Raw genomic sequence first — 24453 nt, 5'->3', positions numbered from 1 at the left:
TAAATTTATTTTTACTTTGTGTTCATTAGTATTTTGTCTGCATGTATATATGTGTGAGGGTGTCAGAAGCCCTGGAAGTGGAGTTACAGAGAGGCAGACCTGTTATGTGTGTGCTGGGTATTGAACCAGGTCCTCTGAAGAACAACCAGTACTCTTAACTGCTGAGCTATCTCTCTAGCCCCTCATGGATTAAACACAAATTAAATAATTGTAAGACTTTATTTTTGTTTGTTTTGTTTTGTATTTTCTTTTTGGAGAACAGGTTTCTCTGTGTAGCCCTGGATATCCTGGAGCTCCCTCTGTAGACCAGGCTGACCTCAAACTCAGAGATCTGCTTGCAGCCTCTGCCTCCTGATTGCCCTCTGCCTGGAAAGACTTCATTTCATATAGAAATAGAGGACAATCCTCCCAAAGACATCCTCAGATCACACTTCAAGACTGGAAACCCTCTGGTGGCTTCCTAGCTCACTCCGGCCACTGCTCAGATGGACTCCCCCCTTTCCCTGCCCACTAGCTCCCCTCACCCTAGCCCAGCATGCTGCTTCCTAGTACACCTACCCTGCCAAGCACATCTGCCCAGAGCCCCTGCATTCCTTTTCCCTCAGCTTAGGTCTTTGACTGGATGTCATACCTCAAACGTCTTCCATGACTATCTCTCTCCCTCAGGATTTCCCACATCCTCTGCTGAAATCTTCCCTGTGGCATTTGTCCCCTCTTAAATTCTGCATATTCTGTTATTGGTTTGTTTAGTGTCTGACTCTAGATACTACCTTCTGTTGTCTGCCACATTCTCATGACCTAAAATAATCTCCGACATGTAGCAAATGTTCAGTGCATACGTTGAAGTCATTGAAAGGCATTAATTTACTTCCTACTTCCTATTCAGTTCACATATCCAGTGATCACTTCTAATTACCCAACATATCTGCTCCAACTGTGAACCCCAGATCTTTCTAGTGGTTCCCTTTCCTCAACACAGGCCTCTGAACACTGTTGAAAACACTGCAATCAGCTGGGCAGTTGTGGTGCACCCAGCATTCATGGGCAGAGGTGAGCAATTCTCTGTGAGTTTGAGGCTGGTCTACAGTGTGAGTGCTAGAACAGCGGGGGCTACACAGAGAACCCTGTCTCAAAAAAACAAGAAGAAAAAAGAAAACACTGCAATCATTTGGGGTAATAGTATGTACATATATGACCACATACATTCTCTATATAATCTTTCTTTCTTAAATGCATCAAATTTAAGTACCTAGTTTAAATTATCTTTGAAAGCTATATAACCCATGTCACTCCCTTCACAGTCATAGAACATTTCCATTACCCCAAACACTTTTTTACACCCCTATGGAATCAATATTCCCAAATCTTCCCCACCCCCAAACAACCACTGCTAAGATTCCTTTATTTGTGTGAAGACTTTTGTGTAGGAATTCTTTTTCACTGTACACTGTTTTTGGAATGCATCCCTGCAGTATCCCTGACCAAGATTAAAGAGCGGCATTCTGCCTTGAGAATGTGCCACTATTAGTTACCTGTTAATGTGTTGAGGGATGTTTGGGTTATTGTGAAATAAAACTACTAACATTTGGGTCTGGGTCTCTTTTGAACCATTTTGTCTTTCCCGTGGGAAAATCTAAGAGTGGACTGGTTGGTCCTTACCACTTACATTCGACACCTACCTACAGCATCCAACAGCAATCCACACGGCTTTTGAAATGCTGATATCTAAGCTCATCCCCTAGAAAATGACTGTCTCGAGAGGCAGGAATTCTCTAGCTCCCTATGCAATGTGCAGGCCCTACAGGAAAGCACTGTTCCAAGTTCCCTGTCCACCTTCTCACCTATGCTTTCTCAGTCCCTTCTCCTCTGTCAGGATCACACCGCCACAGTAACCTTTCCTGAGTAAACCTCAGAGATACTCTTAAATCCTTGTCAGGTCTCTACCTGGCACTGACAATGTTACCATATGCAGCTGCTCGGGTCTCGAAACTGTTCTCACTAACCCCAGAGGGGCTGGTGTCTCAGTACCACCCAGTTACAGGGCTGACTGACGTCTTAGTACTCTCCAGTCACATAACCTGAAACATTCCTGTCTTAAGGATTACTTTCTCTTACTATTCCCATTCAATTAGATCCTGTGTTTTGTAAATTTTGATTTACTAAATAATTTTTTGGAACTTAACTCTTCCTTTTCATCTTATCACTTTAAAATGAGAAAGCTAGGTTGGGGATTTAGCTCAGTGGTAGAGCGCTTGCCTAGCAAGCACAAGGCCCTGGGTTCGATCCCCAGCTCCGGAAAAAAAAAAAAAAATGAGAAAGCTGCCAGATAGTGGTGTGCACACCTTTAATCCTAGCACTCAGGAGAGGCAGAAGCAGGCTCTGAGTTTGAGGACAGCCTGGTCTATAGAGTGAGTTCCAAGACAGCCAGCGCTGCAGAGAAACCCCGTCTCAGAAAAGGAAAGAAAAAAAAAGGGTTGGGGTGGGGGGAGGACAGACAGACAGACATCATCTCCCACTGGTCTACACGCCAGCTCCCCATCTCAGTCTTTGTGGTTCTCAGACCCACATTCACTGCTACCTAAGAGGGCCGGGCTTGACAAAAGTAATGCACATGTCTCCTCCAAATCCTCGGTGACTCCTCTCCAGTACCGAATGCCTTCTACCGCTGTGGCTTCCCCATCCTTCATGTTCATAGCTCCTTCATGTCTCAGCAATGTCCCAATAAAATTTCAAACAGACCCATTTCCTGAGTAGATAGGTCTGAGAAACTTAGTATTTAGGTCCAATAACTGAGAAGTCATGGGGTTAATACACACACACACACAGAGTGAAAATTTTTCATTCTTTTTTTTTTTTTTTTTTTTTTTGGTTCTTTTTTTTTCGGAGCTGGGGACCGAACCCAGGGCCTTGCGCTTCCTAGGCAAGCGCTCTACCACTGAGCTAAATCCCCAACCCCAAAATTTTCATTCTTAATCATAATTACTAACTATGGAATGTGTGTACCTGTCAAGCACTATACAATTTTCGAACCTTAGAATAGACTGGATGTGGCCACCCTCATTACCGTTTAACATAGATTTTTCACATGGTACTTGAATTTTGTCATGGCAACTGCCAAAAACCCAGCTTCACAAAGATATAATACCATTGCATTGGAGTGAATGTAGCATGATCTGAGATTAAAAACTACCAAGTTCTTCAAGCATGATGTTTGACGTCTGTCAACTGTGGGCCCACTTCTCCATGATTTCTTGTACGAGTGACTCTTCCACCAACTCCTCGTGGGTTTTGATGCTGACCTTGTGCTCACCTCCACCTAAGTCAGCTCACCCTCAGCGTCCACTCAAATAGCCCTCTCTCCAGGAAATAAGAAACGCACTACCTGCTGTGTGTACTTGGCCAATTGCACGACGGACCGCCTGTGTTTCTCAAGGAACAAGTGATTTGTTTCATTCTCGTGCTTCCATGATGTCAGCTACTTAAGGATTGTACTGAATCCCAAATACTGTGGGACAGGGTCTACCTATTCTGTTTGCTGGGAAATACACACAGCAAACAGAGAAAGCTCACATATATTCAGTGACTAACCAGAGAGTGCGCCTCTGGGTGGCTGCTGCCCAAGCCTTTGCCCTAATACACGGGGAACAATGCAGTCTGCAGAATGAAAGGCAATCAGTAATGTAGATTACTGCAGGTAGAATGCAGCCAGATTTTCCTAATGAAAAGGATAATCCCATGTGAACACCTACGTAACACAAGTTAAAAGCAGCTGCCTAGGTGCAGTGCTGTTTATTCATCCATGTTAAAAATGTCTTACATTTATGGATAAGATGATGTGGCATTTGCTTCAAAATAAAAGGAGGAAAGGGGACAGATTGTCGTGTGTTGACTGACCATCACTGCAGCTGGGTATTGGCTATGTGAGGCTCTCTTGATGTTGTTCCCTTTAATTCTGCACACGCACACCACACACAACACACAACACACACACATATACACACACTAACTTTTCTAAAAACCAACAAAAAAGGTTAAAAAATAAATGATTTCAGGAAATCCTTTCCTACAAGCCGGAAGCAAAGGCATTCTTACCCCCACCTTCACCTGCACTACACCTCTGGAGGTCTGATCCTCCAGTTCCCCAGGGCAGCTGCATGCCAGAGACACCCTGCCCCAGCCCAGACTTCCCTAGCAGGAGCTGCTCAGGCTGGTGTGCTGTAGAAGAGGACTGGGGGGTGGGGAGAGCAGAGACAACACAACTTGGCTAAAGAGAAAAGGAGCTTTAAAGACGTCAATCAAAATTAAATTAACTGTTTCAAACTAGAGTTGACGATGAACAGCTTTGTCTAGAGGTGGCTCTAGGCAGATGTCTTCCATGTAACAAGTAAGAACCTTTGATTATAGACCCTTTGAGAACACACTGCTCACTTAACTGCTGCTCAAAGAGCCTTGAAAGATCATTCTCTTCCCTGCTCCAGAAAAACACCAATATTCTGGAACATGCCACTTCTCCCAGGTATGCAGGTACACACGGTAAAGCACAGGCTGTACTGCCCTCCCACATGCTCACCTTCCAACCTCTATCAGGCTCCACATAGAACCACTGAACCCAGCTTCCTCTCAGATGAGACTTCTCCAGGGCAACCTACATGCTATGGCATTTGGTTAGACACCCTTTTAAGTGTCTCCAAGTGATGTGAAATGTTCTGGACCATCCTTAAAAAAGGCATTTAAGGACTATAAAGACCAGAGATGAAGTCTCAAATGCTTTGAAACCCCCTCCCCACCACACACACACACACACACACACACACACACACTCTTTTTCTCACCCTTACTCCTTTGTCCTTTTTCTTTCTCTAACAGAAAGAGAGAAACCCAACTAGTGATCATCTGTTAGCATCTAGCATATGCATCTCAAAAACAAACACTGGGCCTCTACCATCACCTTAGTTCTGCTAAGTGCTTTACGGGGTAAAGGGAGGGCACTGTTGTTTGAAGTATGCATCTATGACATAGTACATATGAATCTTCTGAGTATATCCATAGGACATAGCATCCCCTAGGTGTGAGTTAACATATTCAACACACACACCTTCATAGAATAAGCAAGACCAGAGCATGAGAGGGTGACAGGGAAAAATGACTTAAAAGCCACTTTCTTGTCCCAAGCCTGGTCAGTGTGGTGTGTTCCTGATGACAGAACAAAAGCTGAACTGCTAGCAGACAAGAAAGTACAGAAAACCTCAGAATGGGGAGTGTAAGCACCAAGACCAAACGAGAAGCTTCTGAGGTGAAGAGAAGTGTGATGCAGGCCTATGAGAGTGGGATGAATAGCAGGTGGCATCAGAGGGAAGGAGGGAGGAGGAGAAGGAATCACAAGGTACGGGAGGGTGCAACAAGGGAAGCGACAGCTCAATGAAAACAGGCCTGAGCTGTGGAGAGTCCAGCAGAGTCCTGACCAAATACAGTAAAACAGTAAAAGCCGATGTGAGATTTTAGTTCTAGCAGAGAAGAAACAAGAAGGGTGTGGCCTGAATGCAATAAACAATTGCTATTTTCTCAGAAATGAACTTAAATGTCCTAATACTGTTTTCTGATATAAAATACTGGAAGAAACAGTCATTTATATTTCTTCAACTCAAAACTAAATTTCATGCATTCAAGCAACCTAATTAGGGAATGATTTCTCCCCAGAGGAAAGGTGCCTGTTTAACCTAAGTCTTAGGCTCCTAAAGTTGTGAGGCTTATATTGTAAAGGAAAAGGCTTAAACACCCCTCAAAGTCTGGCTTTCGTGGGGAATTTTAAAACAAATGTCTATCCAAAAGCTCTTCATGTTCTAAATCTCACCACAGCTGGGAAGGACGGAACAAGTTGTCTTCCTGGAGGACTCGTGCATGTCACAGTGTCATTTTGGACAAGGACAATCACGTGGAAATACCCAAGCAATCAGGAAAATGGCCCAAATCTGCAGCGGCTAGACTCTATATTCTTACTCAGCTCACCTCAGCAACAGTAATTCAGGCCAGGAATTACCACCAATCATGAAGGAACCGAAAAGACTGCACACCCAAGTGCATTCTGGGATGCCACAATTTAACAGATGCAATAGGAGTGGGAGGGAGGAGACATCAAACCACAGGTCCCCAAAAGCAAGAATGAACAGGTTACAGTTACGGGTTACAGTTACAGCCAGAAAGAAGGATTTTAATCATATGCTTCCAAAATCATAACTATGTTACCAAAACAGATGGCTAGGAATATACATTAGAGCCCAGATGTCTGCTCTTACTGGTAAGGATTTGCTAGCAAGAGAAATGTCCAACGTGAGGCACTACATTGCAGTGTGTCCCATTAGGAAGGGAAGTGAGTTGGGAACAAAGTGAACAAGGTTGGCTGTACACAAGTTGGTACTTAGTGACGCTAAGGGGCGAATACATGGCATCCTACAGAGAATGTTTATATCGGAAAATGTTTAAAAACATTTCACATGGACTTAGGGATTTAGCACAGTGGGAGGATACTTGCCTAACAAGCCCAAAGTCTGGGATTTTGTCCCCAGTATGTCTCCCTTCTCCCAAAATCTTTCATATTAAAAAGTAAAATCCAGGGCTAGGGAGATGATGAGTGAGAAGTGTGGGGACAAGTGCTCGGATTACCAGAACCCATAATAAAAGTGGGCCTGTAAGCCCGGTGCTGGAGGCTGGCGCAGGGCACTCACAGGGCAAGCTGGGTAGCTACATTACCTAAACTTGCCAGTACCCGGTTTATAAGAGAGCCAGACTCAGTAAATAAGATGCATTGAGAAAAAATCCAGTATCAATCTGTGGCCACACATACACACACACACACACACACACACACACACACACACACACACACACACACACACACACACACACACACACACACATACTAAAAAAAAAATGAAAATACAAGGCCCATGGAAAAGCTGAGCTTAGCATTAAGCACCTATAACGTCAGCACTCGGAGGGAAGAGGGCAGAAACAGATGGGTTCCAGAGGCTTGTGGGCCAGCTGGCCAGTCCTGCTTAACAATAAGATCCAGGTTCAGAAGGTGGAGAAATTACTGTGGAAGACATCTTGAAGTCAACCTCTGACCTCTACACATGTACACACATGGGCAAGAGCACATAGGTGCACACATAACTGCAGAGAGAGAGAGACAGAGACAGAGAGACAGAGAGAGACAGAGAGTTGGGCTTGATGGCACATACCTGTAATTCTAACTACTCAAGAGGCTGAGGTAGCAAAATCGAAAGTTCAAGGCCTGCAGGGTCTACGAAATGAGATTAAGACCAGCCTGGACTATCTCAAAATAAAAAGTAAAAAGGGAGCTGGAGATACAGCTTATCGATCGGTAGAACAGTCGCCAAGGACACATGAGGAGCCGTATCAATCCTTAGAACCACAGAAAAGCTAGAGACCCCAGTGCATCTCTGAAATAAAAAGTTCTGTAGTGCCCAGTGGTCTGTGGTGCACACCTTTAATCCCAGCACTTAGGAGGCAGAAGCCGGTGGGGCTCTGTGAGTTCTAGGCCATTCTAGTCTACAGAGTGAGTTCTGGGATGGGCAGAACGACACAGAAAAACCCTGTCTCAAAAAATAAACAAAGCCAATCAAACAAAAGCTTTGTCATAATCCCCTCTCGTCAGACTTAATTTTAATCCTCCACAGACATTGAGAAGAAATAAACACCTTTCCTGTACTTGAGCCGTGAGGTGGAAAGGAAGAGGACATGTATCACCCAGAACCTGAACCACTAAGAAAATGTCATCAGCACATTTCCTAATTCCCCTGTCTAGTGCTCTGTCACTCTTTTGCAGATCTCTGACTGCTGCTCAGAACACACACTTAACCTACCACATACGACAAAGGGCACGAACAGCTGTGTGAAATTCAAGAAACCAGAACTACCTGCTACCACAGTGGTACAAGTGACAGGGACAGATGAATCCAAGGAGGTAAAGTAAATCCCACACGCTCCCAAGATTCCTGAAAGCACTTGGGCAGAAGGGTCCTGGGAACCAAGTTGGCATTAAATGCTTCAGGTATTAACGGAGCCCTTCAGTGGTCAAGAAAAGAAATCTGGCAGGAAGACAAAACCCCAGCACAAGCTGGAAGACCATCGTTCATTGCAATGAAGAGTCTCAGAGTTCACATGAGGAAGGGGCTCACTTAGCCTGAAGACTAAGGAGGTGACCTGGCCATGGAGTCTTTGTCCAACACTGTGTGTCGAGACTTTGTTTGGTGTCTAGGTGGTTTTGCCTGCGTGCATGTCTATACCACTTCCATGACATCTCTTTAGCCCATCGGACTAAAGTTGCTGAGACCTTGTAAGGAGCTCTGTGAGTCAAAGGGGGAGGCTTGAGATGTGAGTGACGCAGACTGAAGGGTCTTACTCTGAGCTCAGACCTGACCACAGGGCCAGAACTCTCAGACTAGCTGTGGTACAGAGTCCAGAATTGACACAATCCCAGCAAGGGTGTGCACGCTCGTTCCTCTTTGTGCACAGGTGACACACTCTCCACATGGATCTAGGTGGCAAGCACTGGAGACTATACAACTAACTGTCCCTGAAGGAAGGGTGTGTGTGTGTGTGTGTGTGTGTGTGTGTGTGTGAATCTAATGGCAGTATGATAGGCAAACAGGAGGCTATTACAAGCAAGAGACAGTGGGGAATCAGGACGGTGGTCAGCAGACGGCCACGTGAATCTAGGAGGTAGATGCCACAGGCCTGGCTATGACCTGGAACTGGGAACTGAGAGGAGTGACAATCAGATTTGGAAGGTACTTCCAGGAGCTGCACAACAGGACCTGATGGCCATCTGCACAGTAAGAGGATAGCAGAGAGCTTTACTGCATGGCTGTCAGCATAGGAAAAGATATGGAAAGAAGCGCCCATTTAGCATAGGAAATTCATTTGGTTGTATAAAAGTCTGCCTTCAAATTTCAATTAAGTAATTTTGTTTGAACCCCTCCTGAGAATCTCCAAAATTAACCACTTGCTGGACACAAAGGGAGTCTGGCTGGGAGAGTAGCCATGTGCATGCTTGACATCTTTTTTATGATTAGTAGGATTTTTTCTAAATTGGACCCAGTCCTTTGTATCTACTATTATTGAAAAAGAAATGGAGGGAAATATGGTTGGGCTACTGTGATGGTTTGCATATGCTTGGCCCAGGGAGTGACACTATTAGAAGGTGTGGCCATGTTGGAGTATGTGTGTCACTGTGGGCATGGACTTTAAGACCCTCATCCTAGCTGCCTGGAAGCCAGTGTTCTGCTTGCAGCCTTCAGATGAAGATGTAGAACTCTCAGCAACTCCTGCACCGTCCCTGCCTGGATGTTGCATGTTCCCGCCTTGATGATAATGGACTGAACTTCTGAATTTGTAAGCCAGCCCCAGTGAAATGTCTTTATAAGACTTGCCTTGGTCATGGTGTCTGTTCACAGCAGTAAAACCCTAAGACAGCTACTAAAGAGGAACTGGAAACCTGATGAAGATCTGCGTGTCAAAAGAGTGTTTTATGGAGAGAACAAGAAGCCCTAAGCCAGTCCTGGGAATACTATAGAGTTCATTCAGTTGTAACAGGCCAACCCGAGCTTTGGGGTCTGTTTTGTTTTGTTTTTGTTGTTGTTTGTTTGAGACACTTTCTCTGTGTGGCCTCTAGAATTTGCTCAGTAGACCAGGCTGGCCTTGAACTCCACCTGCCTCTGTCAGAGCGGTGGGATTAGAGGAGTGCACCGCCAGCCACAGCGGCCTAACGCCGACTTTGTGAAGCTACTAGAGAGCAGACCTACACACAGTAGGTCTGCAACCGCAGAAATGGAGCATGCACAAGCCTGGTCAGTGGGAGACTGCAGGGCAGATGAAGATTGCTGCAGCATAGAAGCATGCTGCAGAAGGCTACACCTGAAGCAAATGTCACAGGGCACCTTAGTGCCAAGAACACATAGTCTTGTTTTTTCTACTAGGTATATATAATTCTCTACTTTGGCAAAAGACACCTTTATTACGGGGACAGTAACGTGCATTTGGTTGAGAGTAACTGTACCTGCCAAAAAGCAGTGTGGATATAGGGGAAAGTACTTGTAGGTTTTTTGGCTCCTAGAAAAAGTAGACCGTTAGGAAGCCATGAAATGGAATTCCAGATAATCCCAGATATGTACTCTGAAGAACACCAGTTTGATGGGTAAAGCTTGTGCTTGCATTCACAGGTTTCTCTCACCCACACCACTGCAAGCCCCATCCGTTCAGCCTCATTCTACACAGCACCTGCTTATTCTCCAGTTAAAGGATAAATGTAGGCATAATGTTTTTGTAGACTCTGTAAAGTTTACCTTGTGTTATTCAAATGCTGACTTCTATGCCCTCAGATCTTATTTCAATCCATGCAAGGCATTGGAATGCTTATACCAAGAGTATACTGTCTCAAGTTTGTGTAAACAATCCTTACCATTTATACTCTGCCTTGTCAATAAATGCTTATTACCCAAGGGCTGGGCAGAACAGAGAATAGACCAAGATGTCCACCAACCAGAGGAGGAGAGAGAGATTCAGATCAGTGAGGAGGATGGAGGATTTGGAGCCATGAGGAAGGGGTTGTTGGGAAGAGATCATGGAAACATGCCTGAAGCCCAAATAGCCAGAGCAATAATAACATGCAAGTGTCATGGGATGGGGCTGGAAGGTAGACAAATTAGCATAGAAGGTTAAGATAGATCATTTAGCTAGTCAGCTATTGAAGTGCAGTTTTAAATAAATCTTAGTTTCTCTATGTAGTTCTTGGGAACTAGAATAAAGAAATACAGCTGTTGGATTAATTCACTGTTATATTAAAGATAACTCGTTTATAGTTAGCAGGTACCCTAGTCTGCTCAAACATCAAAACATCCCAAACTGAGGGACTTAAGTAACTGACAATTATTTTTCATAGTTCTGGATGCTGGAATTCTGAGATCGGGATGCCAGCATGGCTTGGCTCTTATCCAGGAATCTCTTCATGGCTAGAGACATCTCATTGTGCCCTCACATGACAGAGAGAAAGATACACAGACAGGTCTGTCCTGTTCTCACAAGGACACTAACGCAAGTGTGGAGTCTCATCCTTACGGTATTTGTGAAGTCCCCAGAGTCACACACCATTATCTTGAAGCTTAAGGAGCCAGCCTGTGGAGTTGGCAAGAACACATCTGTCTGTAATACCTAGGCATGTCACTCCTATGCTTGGATTCTTCCATTTCTTTCAATGTCCTTCCATGTCCACCAGGCCCTACATTAGCACTCTTTATAGGGGGAGGGATACCTTTCACTAGACGGGGAGTGCTCAGAAATCTTTGAACGCATTTCCTGATGGCCACAGGGACTGGGGCCAGAGATGTCAGGTAATTTCATTTGTTTGGTTTTGTTTGGTTTGTTGTTGTTGTTGCTGTTGTTGTTTGAGACAAGAGCTCTCTAAATAGCCCTAGTTGTCCTACAACTCACTATTGTAGACTAGGCTGGCCTTGAACTCAGAGATCTGCCTGACTCTGCCTCCCAAGTACTGGGATATAGTATGTGTCTAAAATGTCAGTACTAAGGAGTCTACGTGACAAGAATCACAAATTTGAGGACAGCCTATATAGCTATACAGCAAGATATTATCTCAATTTTTAAAAATTATTTTCCAATTATTCAGTTTTAGATTACCAACTGTAAAACTATGTGAGTCACTTTTGTTTCAGGAAAGCAAAAGGATACCTTCCTAATAAATCATATAAAGGCAGAACAGGGTCTCTTATATTCTGTTTGGTCCCCATCTCTCTCCAAGCTCAGTTTACCTCCACCTGCTCTACTCCTGCCACACCCATCCATTCCAATGCTCTTCAGTTGAGGAAACACCAACCCTCACCCTAGTTACTTTTCTCATTGCTGTGGCAAAATACCAAACAGAAGTAACTGAAGGGGGAAGAAGTTTATTTGGCTCACGGGGTTGGTTGTGTTTTGTTTTACTTTATGTGCCTCGGGCATGCCTGGTGTTGTGGAATCCACAAAAGAATTGCTGGATTCCTTGAAACTAGAATTACAGACCATTATGAGCTACCATACAAGCACTAGGAATCAAATCCAAGTCCCCTGGAGGAGCTGGCAGAGCTCTGAACCACTGAGTCATCTCTCCAGCCCCAAGCTAAGGCATGACGGGAGAAGCTTGGTCCCCGTGAGTGGAAATGGAGGCTGCTGGCGACATCATGCTGAGCAATGAGAAAGTAGGTTCCAGCTATAACCCTCAGGGCTCTCCCCAGGGGCTTACTCTTTTAAGGTTCTACAACCTCCCAAAAGAGCACCACCAGCTGTGGACAGGAGCCTGTGGGAGATAATCTCAGACTCCAACAATAACACTCCACCATACTCTCATCACTAGAGGCTCTTCTCTCCCTGAGGTCTTGCTCAAAGGATGAGTTCTCTGTGGGGCCTGTTGAGAAGTGCAGTCCCTCAACCTTGCCCCTGCCCAGTGCTGACCCTCTTTCCTGCTCTGGTTTCTCCACAGCTCTCTTCAGCACAGATTTCTTCTCTGTCTGTGTCCCTATTAGAGTCAAAACCCTGAGCTCAGGCAAGGGAGGTTTTTTCTGTTTTTTTTGTTTTTGTTTTTTTTTCTCCTGGATGTATCTTCAGGTTCTATAATAGTTCTTAGGAACTATTACATGACATCTGTAACTTCATAATATAGTAGTATACTAATAGTTTAGATATGGCAATCTTGAAGCATTTAGTTATATTTCCAACCCTCAGTATCAGTGTGTCACTATCGTTCACAGAAATATAAACTGAAGCTACTGCTATCTAGGACTCGATTTAATTTTAAAATGTAGCTCTGCTGGGTTTGGTGATAAACATCTATAATCCTGTCACTTGGAAAGTAGAGTGAGAGAATCAAGAGTTCTAGCTCCACATGGAGTTTGAGGCCAGTCTAGGCCACAGGAAGCCCTGTCTCAAACAATAACAAAACCAAAACAACCCCTCCACAGTTCATTCTTAGCAATGGGATCTATGACATGATGGGTGACACTTTAAGTGGTTAGATTGTTAAGTAAGTACCATTAACCCATTCTTAAACATAACAGCTCCTGTCTGCTAAGCAGTGGTGGCAGACTCCTTTAATCCTAGCACTCCAGAGGCAGGGGCAGGTGGATGTCTGAGTTTGAGATCAGCCTGGTCTACAGATGGGAGTTCTAGGACACCAAGGCCACAGAGAAACCCTGTCCTGAAAAACCAAAAACCAAAACCAGCCAAACAGACAAAAATAATAATAAAAAGCCAAATTGCTGTCTGAGCTCCTTACTTAGTGCTAGGCCCTATGGATGGGATCTACCTGTGGCCTCTCCTACTCTGTTTTTCTTTTTCTTTTTTTTCGGAGCTGGGGACCGAACCCAGGGCCTTGTGCTTGTTAGGCAAGCGCTCTACCACTGAGCTAAATCCCCAACCCGGCCTCTCCTACTCTGTTCTCAGCTGTCTTCCCACACAGCTACTTACTGCTGGATTAATCCACAGGGGGAACACTTGATGAGTCACTCACCTGTTCAAACATGCTAATAGCTCCCAATTTCCTGTTTAATCAATCAGGCTCAACATACCCTGTGGCTCTCCCACTCTCTACGTCCAGTGTCGCATGGACCAGCCCAACTGTGCAACCCTTTTTTTCCCAAAACCCACCTCCACCCCAGCCACAGCTCACCTCTGAAATCATCACTCACCAGTATTCTGTGCTCAGATGAGTACAGGCTCACAACACATTACCAGAACCTTTCTTGAGCTATTACGGAACCATGTTCTACATTGAAGCTCTGTCTTTGATCCCTATCAAACTATAGGTACCTTGAGGACAAGGTCTTTTTCTTCAATGTCCCATATAGTATCTTTCCCAAGCTAAGGTTCTTCTATTAATACACATTAAATTGAATAAAAAAAAAAACAAACCTATTTCATCTCTAGTCCACAGGGAAGGACAGATTGATTATGTATTTGAGTAAGTAACAGACAAGCCAAGCCCCGGTTGTGCTGGACACAACCAAGGCTACTTGTGAAATAAAGACCCGTGTGCAGGGAGCAGGGAAAGGCCAGGCTTGAGTGGCAAAGATGTCTTGTCTTGCCTTGAAACGTTAAAATTCAATGACTAAAATATTCCTCCCAGTCCTTTGTGACTTGTTGGTTCTCAGTTTTGAAATTTAAAAAATTTCTACTTTCATTATAAAACACTTAAAGGTTAAACACTTAACCATGAAGGGGAGACCATATATGTGTCCTCAGAGCCTACAACACAAAGAGGACACTGAGAATGCTCTTTGGGTCACTCACTCCTCAGTGCTGGCTCTTTGGGTGCCATAAAGGTCTTGCTGCTCCATGCAGGTTCCAAAGAGGTGGGGCAGGATGCCCCAAGAACCTGAGCTGGCCTTTGCTATGGATAAGAAGCAGATTTACTGCAGTACTGACAGAATGATGTGTGACCTGACATATGACAATATTTTTCCACTTGGAAGACTGTTTAACAAAGGAAAATTAATGCTGTGCTGATGAAAATAATAAGCCATGGGGACATGATGAAAGAGAACACACCAGTCAGGTCTGAATTAAGACCAAGTAAGAATTACTAATGGACAGAATAACAGGAGACACTGAAATCCCTGAATGTGGGAAGTGCATAGCTTTGTATGGGACGATCACTTTGGAAATTAGGTACAATGAATCCCCCAGCTGCAGAGCTCCCCACCACCAGAAGGGAATGATGGCAAGATGGATGCGTAAGAGTTAAGTGAGAAACAAGCCTCATTTCAATAACTCAGTTAATGTGGTTAGGTTGGGTGGATGTCAAATCTTCCAGGCCCTGGTTATTTCAGGCTCTGTAAAAAGCAAGTTGAGTAATCTGAATGGTTGAGAAGATATCGTCTTGTAATTATGATTACAAGACTCTAATCATTAGAACTTAACAAATCTTATGCAGCAGGTCTTCAGAAAGCCCAAGCAGCCAGAGCTATTAATAGAAAAGCCTAGAGCTATTGAAACTCAGGACAGAAGCAGTGAAGCATAAGAGATAAGAGTTTCTTCATCTGCTGCACTCAATGCAGTCGTAACAGTTCAGGCTTTAGACTCTCCCTCTTTTTTTTTTTTTTTTTTTTTTTTTTTTTTTTTCAGAGCTGGGGACCGAACCCAGGACCTTGTACTTGCTAGGCAAGCGCTCTACCACTGAGCTAAATCCCCAACCCCGACTCTCCCTCTTTTGATTAGAAGTCCTTTTCCTCTTTTTACCTCATTCTCCATTCTTATTTTATTAAACAACAGATAACCATTTTCCATTGGAATGTGTTTACTTGGTAGCAGCTAAGTTTCTGTGTCACTCAAGGACAATCCGAATTACCTTCTTTTAAAGTCCACTTGATGGAGCCTGTCCTCTTGCTGACAGCATGCAAACTTCCATCCAGGGTGGAAACAAACAACAAGGTTTCAGGCAGTGTTACTGTGCTGGCTCTTCCAAAACTCTGCAATGAGATAGATACCTTCGTGTCAATCCCCTCCTTCACCCTGGGCATGTATTAGCACAAACTCCTGCCCTCAAAATCATCCTTCACATGACCATCCATCTTTCAGATGGAGAAACCGAGGTTGGAGGACCTATGTTCTCATTGTAGAGCACGTCTCCAGACAAGAGCTGAGCCAACTTTATTATAAGTGTTGGTCCTTCCCACAAACCGACGTGACAAAAAAATGAAACAGCCCACGGGCAAGATGTCCCTGAGATGGAAGGGTCAGGATGGTCAGCTCTCTGGCTTCCTTCTCTTGGGTCACTTTTACTCTATAAAACCTTGGCATGACAGAAGAACCCATAATAAAAAAATAATAACTACTTCTCATGTGCCAGGAGATTTTCCAAAGCAAATAATTAGAGGAACACATTTAAAGTAAAATAGGAAATTAGCCTTTATTATATAAAACAGTGTATATGCTAAAATATCAAGGTTCTTGGGCTAGGGAGATGGCTCAGCAGTTAAGAGCATTCTCCTCTTCCAGAGGACCCCAGCTCAACTCCCAGCAGCTATGCTAGGCACTCATAACAGCTTCTAACCCAGTCCCAGGGGCTCTGATGTCCTCTTCTGGAACCCATGGGCTCCCATACTGTGAGTATATGTATACATACATCTATGCAAAGACTTTTTTTAAAAATTGGAAGGACAGGGGTTGGGGATTTAGCTCAGCGGTAGAGCGCTTGCCTAGCAAGCGCAAGGCCCTGGGTTCGATCCCCAGCTCCGAAAAAAAGAAAAAAGAAAAAAAAATTGGAAGGCCAATACACTTCAAAAACGTCAAGATTCCAAAGTCATTTATAATCATGTGAATTGAAGTCACTGTGACTGAGGAAATAGACTAGCTCCAAACTTTTCTTCACAATCAAAATACAATTTAAAGCCTAGCTCTTTTAATAAATTATGAAACACTATGCAACAAATTATGAGACTAGAGGGCCAAGTGTGGTGGCTTGTGCCTATCTATGGTCCCAGCACTTTAGAGGGGAATGCAAGAGGGTTATTATGGCTTGGGTTACATAGCCAGGATTTGTGGGGGGGGGCGCACAGATTGATTTTAAAATTTATTTTATTTATATATTTTAAAAGTTCTTTTTATGTGTAGGAGTGTTTTGCCTAAATATATGTAAGTGTACCACATGGGGGTTTGGCATCTGCAGAGACCAGCAGAAGATATCAAATCATGGAACTGGAGTTAACAGACGGATGTGAATTTGGGTGCTGAGATCCCAACTAGGGTCTTCTGCAAAAGCAGACAGTACTCTTAACCACTGGGCCGTTTCTCTAGCCAAGATAAAAACGCTAAGGCAGACTATTTTAGGGCTGGGAACATGGCTCAGTGGCACAGCGGTTGTGTAAAGTCAAGTTCAGTTCCCAGAAGTAAAAGTGAGATAAAAAGTCTAAAGAGCAGCTCAGCAGTCAAGTTCAGGTCCCAGCACCCACACTGGGCAGCCCCCCGTTAGCAACCCCAGCTCCCGAAGAATCTATGATCTTTGCACTCCATTGGTACCTGTGTTCACATGCACATACCCATACACATAATTTCACAACTAAAGACTGTGAAAATTACCTTTATCATCCATTGCTAGTAACAGAGAGAAGCGTGAGTATAAGATTTCTTTTTTCTTTTTTTTTTTTTAAAGATTTATTTACTTACTATATATAAGTACACTGTAGGTGTCTTCAGACACACCAGAAGAGGGCATCGGATCCCATTACCGATGGTTATGAGCCACCATGTGGTTGCTGGGATTTGAACTCAGAACCTTTGGAAGAGCAGTCAGTGCTCCTAACCACTGAGCGATCTCTCCAGCCCGAGTATAAGATTTCTTAAAAAGAGTTAATTTAGGGGCTAGAGAGATGCCTCCCCGGTTAGGAGCACTGACTGTTCAAGACTGAGGTTCCATTCCCAGCACCCACAGGGCAGTTCACAACTGTCTGTACTCCAAGATCTGACACTCACACAAACATACATGTAGGCAAAACGCCAATGCAGATATACATAAATAAATATTTTTAAAAATTTAAAGTAATATTTTCATACTTGTATGTCATTGCACCTGCACATATTGACTCACATCACTTTCCCTTGCTCTAACACACACACGTGCATGTACACACACACACACACACACACACACACACACACACACACACACACACACACACACACTTGCTCTTTTCCTCCCTCAAATGGCCCTGTAGGAAAGCATAAGTCCCTCATACTTTAGATACATGTTTCAATTTTTATACCCTAAAGAAAAAGTTCCTGATACAGAATAATCTCTGGGCACGGTAATGCTATGTGTATTTTTTAATGGACTCAATTTCCTAATATTTAAAAAGCTGAAACAAACTGAAGCATAGCTCAACAAATGTTACATATGTCATTAACACAGACCTTAAGAGAACCCTATGATACAGAAAATTGCTCATATACATTAGCCAGTGAAAAAGTACAGAACACAAACGCTGGTGTGCACTGTGGTTCTGATTATACTGGCTGGAGGCTGCGCGTCCTCTGCCTTTGCTAGGATTCTGCACCCTTACCACAGTGTTTCCATAGGAGCTGTCACAACTCATATGACAGTTGATAGTCTCCTAGAGAGCCCTGTTGAGATGGGCCCCAGTCAACTGTGCCTGTGCCACACTTTTGTAATCGACGTTTCTTTTCCTTTTCACTAGGGTATCCTACAAGTTATCTAGTTCGTGTGTGTGTGTGTGTGTGTGTGTGTGTGTGTGTGTGTGTGTGTGTGTGTTTGAGGTAAGAGAGTCTTGAATTTAAGCAGGTCAACAATGCTTGCTTAAACTGCAACATCTGGATTTTGGTATAAGCACTCTTTTTGGAATATAACTGTCTTTTCCTGTTAAAAACAAAAGGATTGGGCAGTTCCTTGTGAATGGCTCCAGAATGGTCACTCTCTTAAAAATGATAAAGGACAGGCCCTGACAGTTCTCTTTAGGGCAGCCTAAGATGGCAGGGCAAGCACTCCAGGCCCTGTACTCCTTTTTCATGGGGAGATCCAGGGGTGGCACCCAATGGAGGTGATGTTGGGAGCAGCTGCCAGAACTTGGCTCATCCCCTGGCGTGCTGGCCTGGAGGACAGGAGGTGTGGCCCTTGCTTTGATATGGATAAAGAGCCAACTTTACTGCCAGGTGATCTGTTACCTGCAGATGGCCTCAAGTTTGAGGATGAAGAGCCAGTTTTTAATTCTACCTGAGGAACCCGGAAATAAGACTAAGAGAAACCACAGAAGCCTCAAGGGTGGTACCTGTCCTACCTCAGGATCCAAAGGTCACTGTTTGGAAATGATTGAAATCATTTTAGTTCACAAGGTCCAGAGAGTAACAAGTTACAAGTGGATCTGCCTTCCCCTGACATGAGAAAACCGCATGGCCCAGAGTAAATAGCTATCACAGGAATGACCGCTCTGTAAAGCCAGTCTTGGAACCCATGCAGGAACCCAATCCAGCTGGCTAAAGTAGAAAATAAGAAACTTGGTAGAGTTTTGTAGCTTTTAACCATATGGAAAAGAGAGAAAGACAAAAGAAGTCTGCAGAGAAACTCTGTTCAAAGACGGAGAGAGAATGCTTGCCTTCCATCGTTCCCTGGACCTCATCAAGAAGGGCTCTCCTTAAGCTCAAGGCACTTCTGCCCTTAAAACAAAGTCCAATTTGTGTACATTTGCTGCAATTAGGTTTCTATTACTTGTCCCAGTGTATACCCTCCCCTGCCTACTTCTATTTAAAATCATCGAGCTGTGGGTCTTAAGAGATGGCTGGCAGGTAAGAGCCCATGCTGTTCTCGAAGAGGACCAAGGTTCAGTTTCCAGAACCCATGTGACAGCTTACAACGTTCTGTAACTCCATTCCCAAGGGATATAGTGTTCTCTTCTGGCCTCTGTGGGCACCAAGTACCCATGCAGTATATACACATACCTTCAGGCAAAACTCTCATACACATAAACAAAAATAAATAAGATCAGAATGCTGAGGAGATGGCACAGGAGGTAAGGGGTTTTGCCACCAAGCCTGATGACCTGAGTTCAATTCACAGTATCCACAGAGTGGAAGGAGAGAGCTGCTCCTGTGAGCTGTCCTCTGACTTCCACATATGGTACATAGGAAAAAAACAAAAAACAAAACTTAATTTAAACACATACACACACACACACACACACACACACACACACACACACACACAAATACAAACTGGGCAGTAGTGGTAAACACCTTTAATCCTAGCACTGGGGGTTAGGGGTGAGGTGGAGGGAGTAGAGGAAAGTAGCCTTATCTACAGTGATTTCCACGACAGCCAGAGCTAAAACAGAGAAACCCTGTCTTGATAAAACAAAAGACAAAAAACAAAAACAAACCAAAAAAACCTGAGAGAAAATATTACAATATTATAGCACTATTATTTTCTCCTTTATTTTCTAAATTTTTAATAGTATGACCATGTAATTTGCAACGAGGCTTTGATAAACTAGAAAGAAAGAAACAAGTTTACAGGTGAGAGAGAAGCTTACAGTTGCAACACTAATGCAAGCACCTGAGTTCAGGGAGCACACTTTGAATTTCAGGAGATCAGGCAACTCCACCGCTTTCGACTATTAGCAGTCACCAAAAGCAACAAGGCTTAAAGAGGCAAAGTCTCCCAAGCAGATCATGAGCGTCAGAGTGAGAGTCTGTAGTAATCCCTGAAGCACATCACAGTGCAGAAAACGCCCCGGGTATCTCATCGCAGGAACAGAATTTAAAACACTCCAAGGGCTGCAGAGGAGGCTCAGCAGATCAAGGCATCTCTTCCAGAGGTTCTGAGTTCAATTCCCCGCAACCGCATGGTGGCTTAACAATCTGTAACAGAATCTGTTGCCCTCTCCTGACATGCATGAAAACAGAGCACTCATATGTAAATAAATAAATCTTAAAAACAAAAGCACTCGAGCATCAATGCTCTTTTACTACTGATGTGGAGACAAAAGCCACCCACCTTGTTTGAATATCTTGGAAACACAGGAAAAGCAATTGTCTGTGGTTGACTGGTGAACCGAAATAAACCCCTCATCACACAAGTAGTATAATCTTCTAAAAAAAAATCTCAAAAAACACAAGGTTTGAAGAGAAGCTGGATTAGTTACTGAGCTCTAGGCCAGTTACATGTCCACAGGAACCTCACAACTCTTGCCAAGCTTGGCAAGTTTGCCCTTAACTGATTCAATTTGGGTGCCCCTGGGGAGCTGTTATAATTAATTCTAGTTCTTTCATGTTCTCCCCCCCCACCCCCACCCCACCTCCTCTCTCTCTCCTCCTTCCTTCCCCACCCCCCATTCCTGAGACAGGGTCTTTCTATGTAGCCCATCATACTCATAAGTATGTATTGCGGTGTTTCAAAACCTCAAGCATAATTTATCCCTCCCTTTGAGATAGAGTTTTACATAGCTCAGGCTGGCTTTGGACTCTGTATATAGCCAATAATAATCCTGCTTCTACACCTCTGGTTTATGTGGTACTAGGATCAAACCTAGGGTTTCATATATACTAAGGAAACACTATCAACTGAGCTACTCTCTCAGACCTTCAGCAATTTTCTTAAACAGGAAAATACCTGTCTCTAAATATAGTTGCTATAATTAACGTGAATTAAATATACTCCTAGATGCCTTTTGTGATACTGATCACAGCCAAGAACTATTTGTACCTGAACACTGAAAAACACTGCTTCATGATAATGAACTTGCCCATTGCCTCTGCCTAGCCATTTCAGACTTTAGTACTCTTTTCCCCTACAACAGAGGAAAAACAGGAACAGACTCTATAGCTAAACACGCTAGTTTCCAGAGGGCCTGAAAACAGAAAAAGGTCACACTTACATCTGCTTTATGTTCTCTGGAAATTGATGTTTAAAACAAATACACATATACTCCTAGCTTGGAGATGGCTCTAGAAAGTGACCAATAAGAAAACCTGTGGTGGGTTAGATAACAGGGACAAGTATTTCAGCCTACCATAAAACCGCACACCTACTGTTTCCCAAAGACATCAGGCTCTGTCCAAACAGCCCCTCTCATAAAAGGTGACCACAAATCATTTGGAATTTCCCAGCCTTTGAAGTAATTATGCTTGCTGCAAATTGTACTGTCCCACTTACAAGACTGCAGCATAAAGAGGAATGTAATTGCTGTTCCATTTATAAATCTCCCCAACACACACACACACACACACACACACACACACACACACACACACACACATTCATATTCTCTCTCTCCCTCCATCCCCCCCTTCCTGGAACCTACAACTGGCCATGAACAATCAAGCTGCCTTCAGCAGTAGAAGGACTCTTTATCTCCTTATCAGGGCTTAACTCTACTAGTCAGCTTGTTCCAGAGGTAAAGAGAAAGCAAAGGGCTTGAAGGAGTTCATCTGGGGGGCTGAAGAGATGCTCAGTGGTTAAGAACACTAGCTGCTCTTCCAGAGAACATAGGTCCAAATTCCCAGCACCCATGTGGTGGCTCACAAACATCTGTACCTTCAGTTCCAAAGGATCTGCGTTCCTCTTCTGACTTCTCAGGGTACCAGGCACACAACTGGTACACAGATATACATACAGGCAAAACAACCTTATACATAAAATAAAATAATTTTTTTAAAATAAAATAGTTTCTTTTGGTTGGCTAAGGATGTAGCCTAGCTGGTGGGGTGCTTGCCTACCATGCATGAAGCCCTGTGTTGGATCCATAGTACTATACAAACCAGGCAGTGGTGAATGGCCATTATATAACCACCACCTGGGAAGTAGAGGCCGAAGTTAACCTTGGTCACTGAGGAAGTTCACGGCCAACCAAGGAACATGAGACTCTACACAAACTAGAAAAAACAGAGTCCGTTTTGGTTCACTAATGTGTGCACAGTACAGGGTCACTGGTAAGACAGGGAAGAAGCAGGTCAGTGAGACACACCAAGTCCCAAAGTGCTTTGTTCTACTACCCAGTTTGGACAGACAGACTCTTGACAGCGATTAGATCTGCATGTCTCTAAATGAAAACTAATCAATTTTAAGTGAATTAAAATGTGCTAAAGAATGAGAGTTTATAATTATTAGCTCTAACAGGAATACTCAGAAGCAAGCAGGGCATTTTCCCAGGGGCAGGCCGACAAGACCTTGTATGTTTGTGCAGCACAGATGTCAGCCTGCGGTGGGAAGCAGAGGTCAGTAACAAACAGGCCGGATCACTCTCTCCTCCTTAGATGACTCGTGCTGTATTAGCACAACTGGTCTTTAAAAAAAAAAATAGGGGCTGGAGAGATGGCTCAGCAGTTGAGCACTGCCTGCTCTTCCAGAGAACCCAGGTTTAATTTTCAGCACCACATGGCAGCTCACCACTGTCTGTAACTCCTGTACTGTCGGCAATAACCCAGCAACCATTCAATTCAGTTCCTCGGCCAGCCCACTGCCTGTTCCATTTCCTGACAGTTTTAGTAAAAGTAACAATGGCATCTGCTTTGGATAGGAGTCAGGGGTCTCAACTGACTTACAAGACTGAAGCATAAAAAGGAATGTAATTGCTGTTCCATTTATAAAGTTCCCCAACACACACACACACACACACACACACACACACACACACACACACACACACACACACACACACACACACACACACACACACACACACACACACACACACATATACCCCTTCCCCTTCTGTGTTCTTGTGGAGGACTCAGGTTAAGTGTCCAGTATCCGAATGGTGGCTCACAAAGCCCTCTAACCTCCAGTTCTAGAGAATCCTAACCCCTCTTCTGGCCTCTTCAGGTGCCAGGCATACATGTGGTGCACATGCATATGTGTGAGCATTTATACACACATACCAAAATAAATCTTCTCCATTAAAAAAAAGAGAATTACAACCTGGACACACTGATTTTTTCCTCTTCAGACAGGGTTTCTCTGTGTAGCCCTGGGCTGTCCTGAAACTCACTCTGTGGACCTCAAACTCAGAGATCCGCCTGCCTCTGCCTCCAAGTGCTGGGATTAAAGGTGTTTGCCAGCCCAGATTCACTGATTTTCAAGAATATCACCACAGACTCCAGTCCTGTAGTGCTTTAATAAGTAAACAAATAAATTAACTCAATAAATAAAACACCTATAGAGCATGTCAACCAAGCAAGAAGCCCTCAGCATAGTGTCCTGATAGGCATTAAAAGATATTTTAAAGAATATTTGCATCTACAATTCTGCTCGCACAGTGTTACCTGCTAAAAATGTAAGCGGAGCCGGACACTGGAGATTCTGGCTGCTTTACAAAGTATTCAGCAGGGTTCAGTGTGCCATTGAATCACATGGAAAAGGCTGTGCCCAATAGTGACCACAGGGCATCAAGAAGTCACAACAGTAGGGCTAGGGAGATGGCTCAACAAGGCTCCTGACACTGAGCCTGACACCTGAGCTTGCTCTTCAGCACCCGCATAACACAGGCAAAGCAATCCCTGCAAGCTGTCCTCTGACTTCCACACACAGGCCCAAATATCACTCATATACACATAATTATGATGAATAAAATACTTTTCAAAATTCCCACTAGGCAAGATGACACATTCACAACAACAGCATGAGACAGAAATCAGTGTCTGATAAGAATACAAATCTATTACACAAAGCCCTCTCTATGCCAAAGAAAGCCCATCTGATTCACAGAGGACCAAGCCTCTTGTACAGTCCAAGAAAAAGGGCTGAATTCTCAAGAAGGAGGTCTGCCTTGAGGTAAAGGCCGTTGACACAGATACTAAAACATTTATTTTAATCCAATGCTGTCTCCAATCCCATCTCATTCAAATATCTGATCCAACAACAAAAAAACAGTGCAGAATTAGAAC

The 24453-nt window shown here is 43.8% G+C and overlaps 1 protein-coding gene across 1 annotated transcript in view; it reads right to left on the bottom strand.

Annotated features, from left to right (window-relative positions):
- Nucleotides 1-24453, bottom strand: part of Ern1 (endoplasmic reticulum to nucleus signaling 1) — a 90633-nt gene that overhangs the window by 43402 nt on the left and 22778 nt on the right. The window contains exon 2 of the mRNA XM_032912182.1: nt 15413-15533. Within this exon, the coding sequence (XP_032768073.1) occupies nt 15413-15533 (121 nt within the window). The remainder of the gene's footprint in view (nt 1-15412; nt 15534-24453) is intronic.

This window comes from Rattus rattus, chromosome 9 (genome assembly GCF_011064425.1).
Source record: "Rattus rattus isolate New Zealand chromosome 9, Rrattus_CSIRO_v1, whole genome shotgun sequence".
NCBI lineage: Eukaryota > Metazoa > Chordata > Mammalia > Rodentia > Muridae > Rattus > Rattus rattus.
This window is presented reverse-complemented; position numbering and strand designations above follow the sequence as displayed.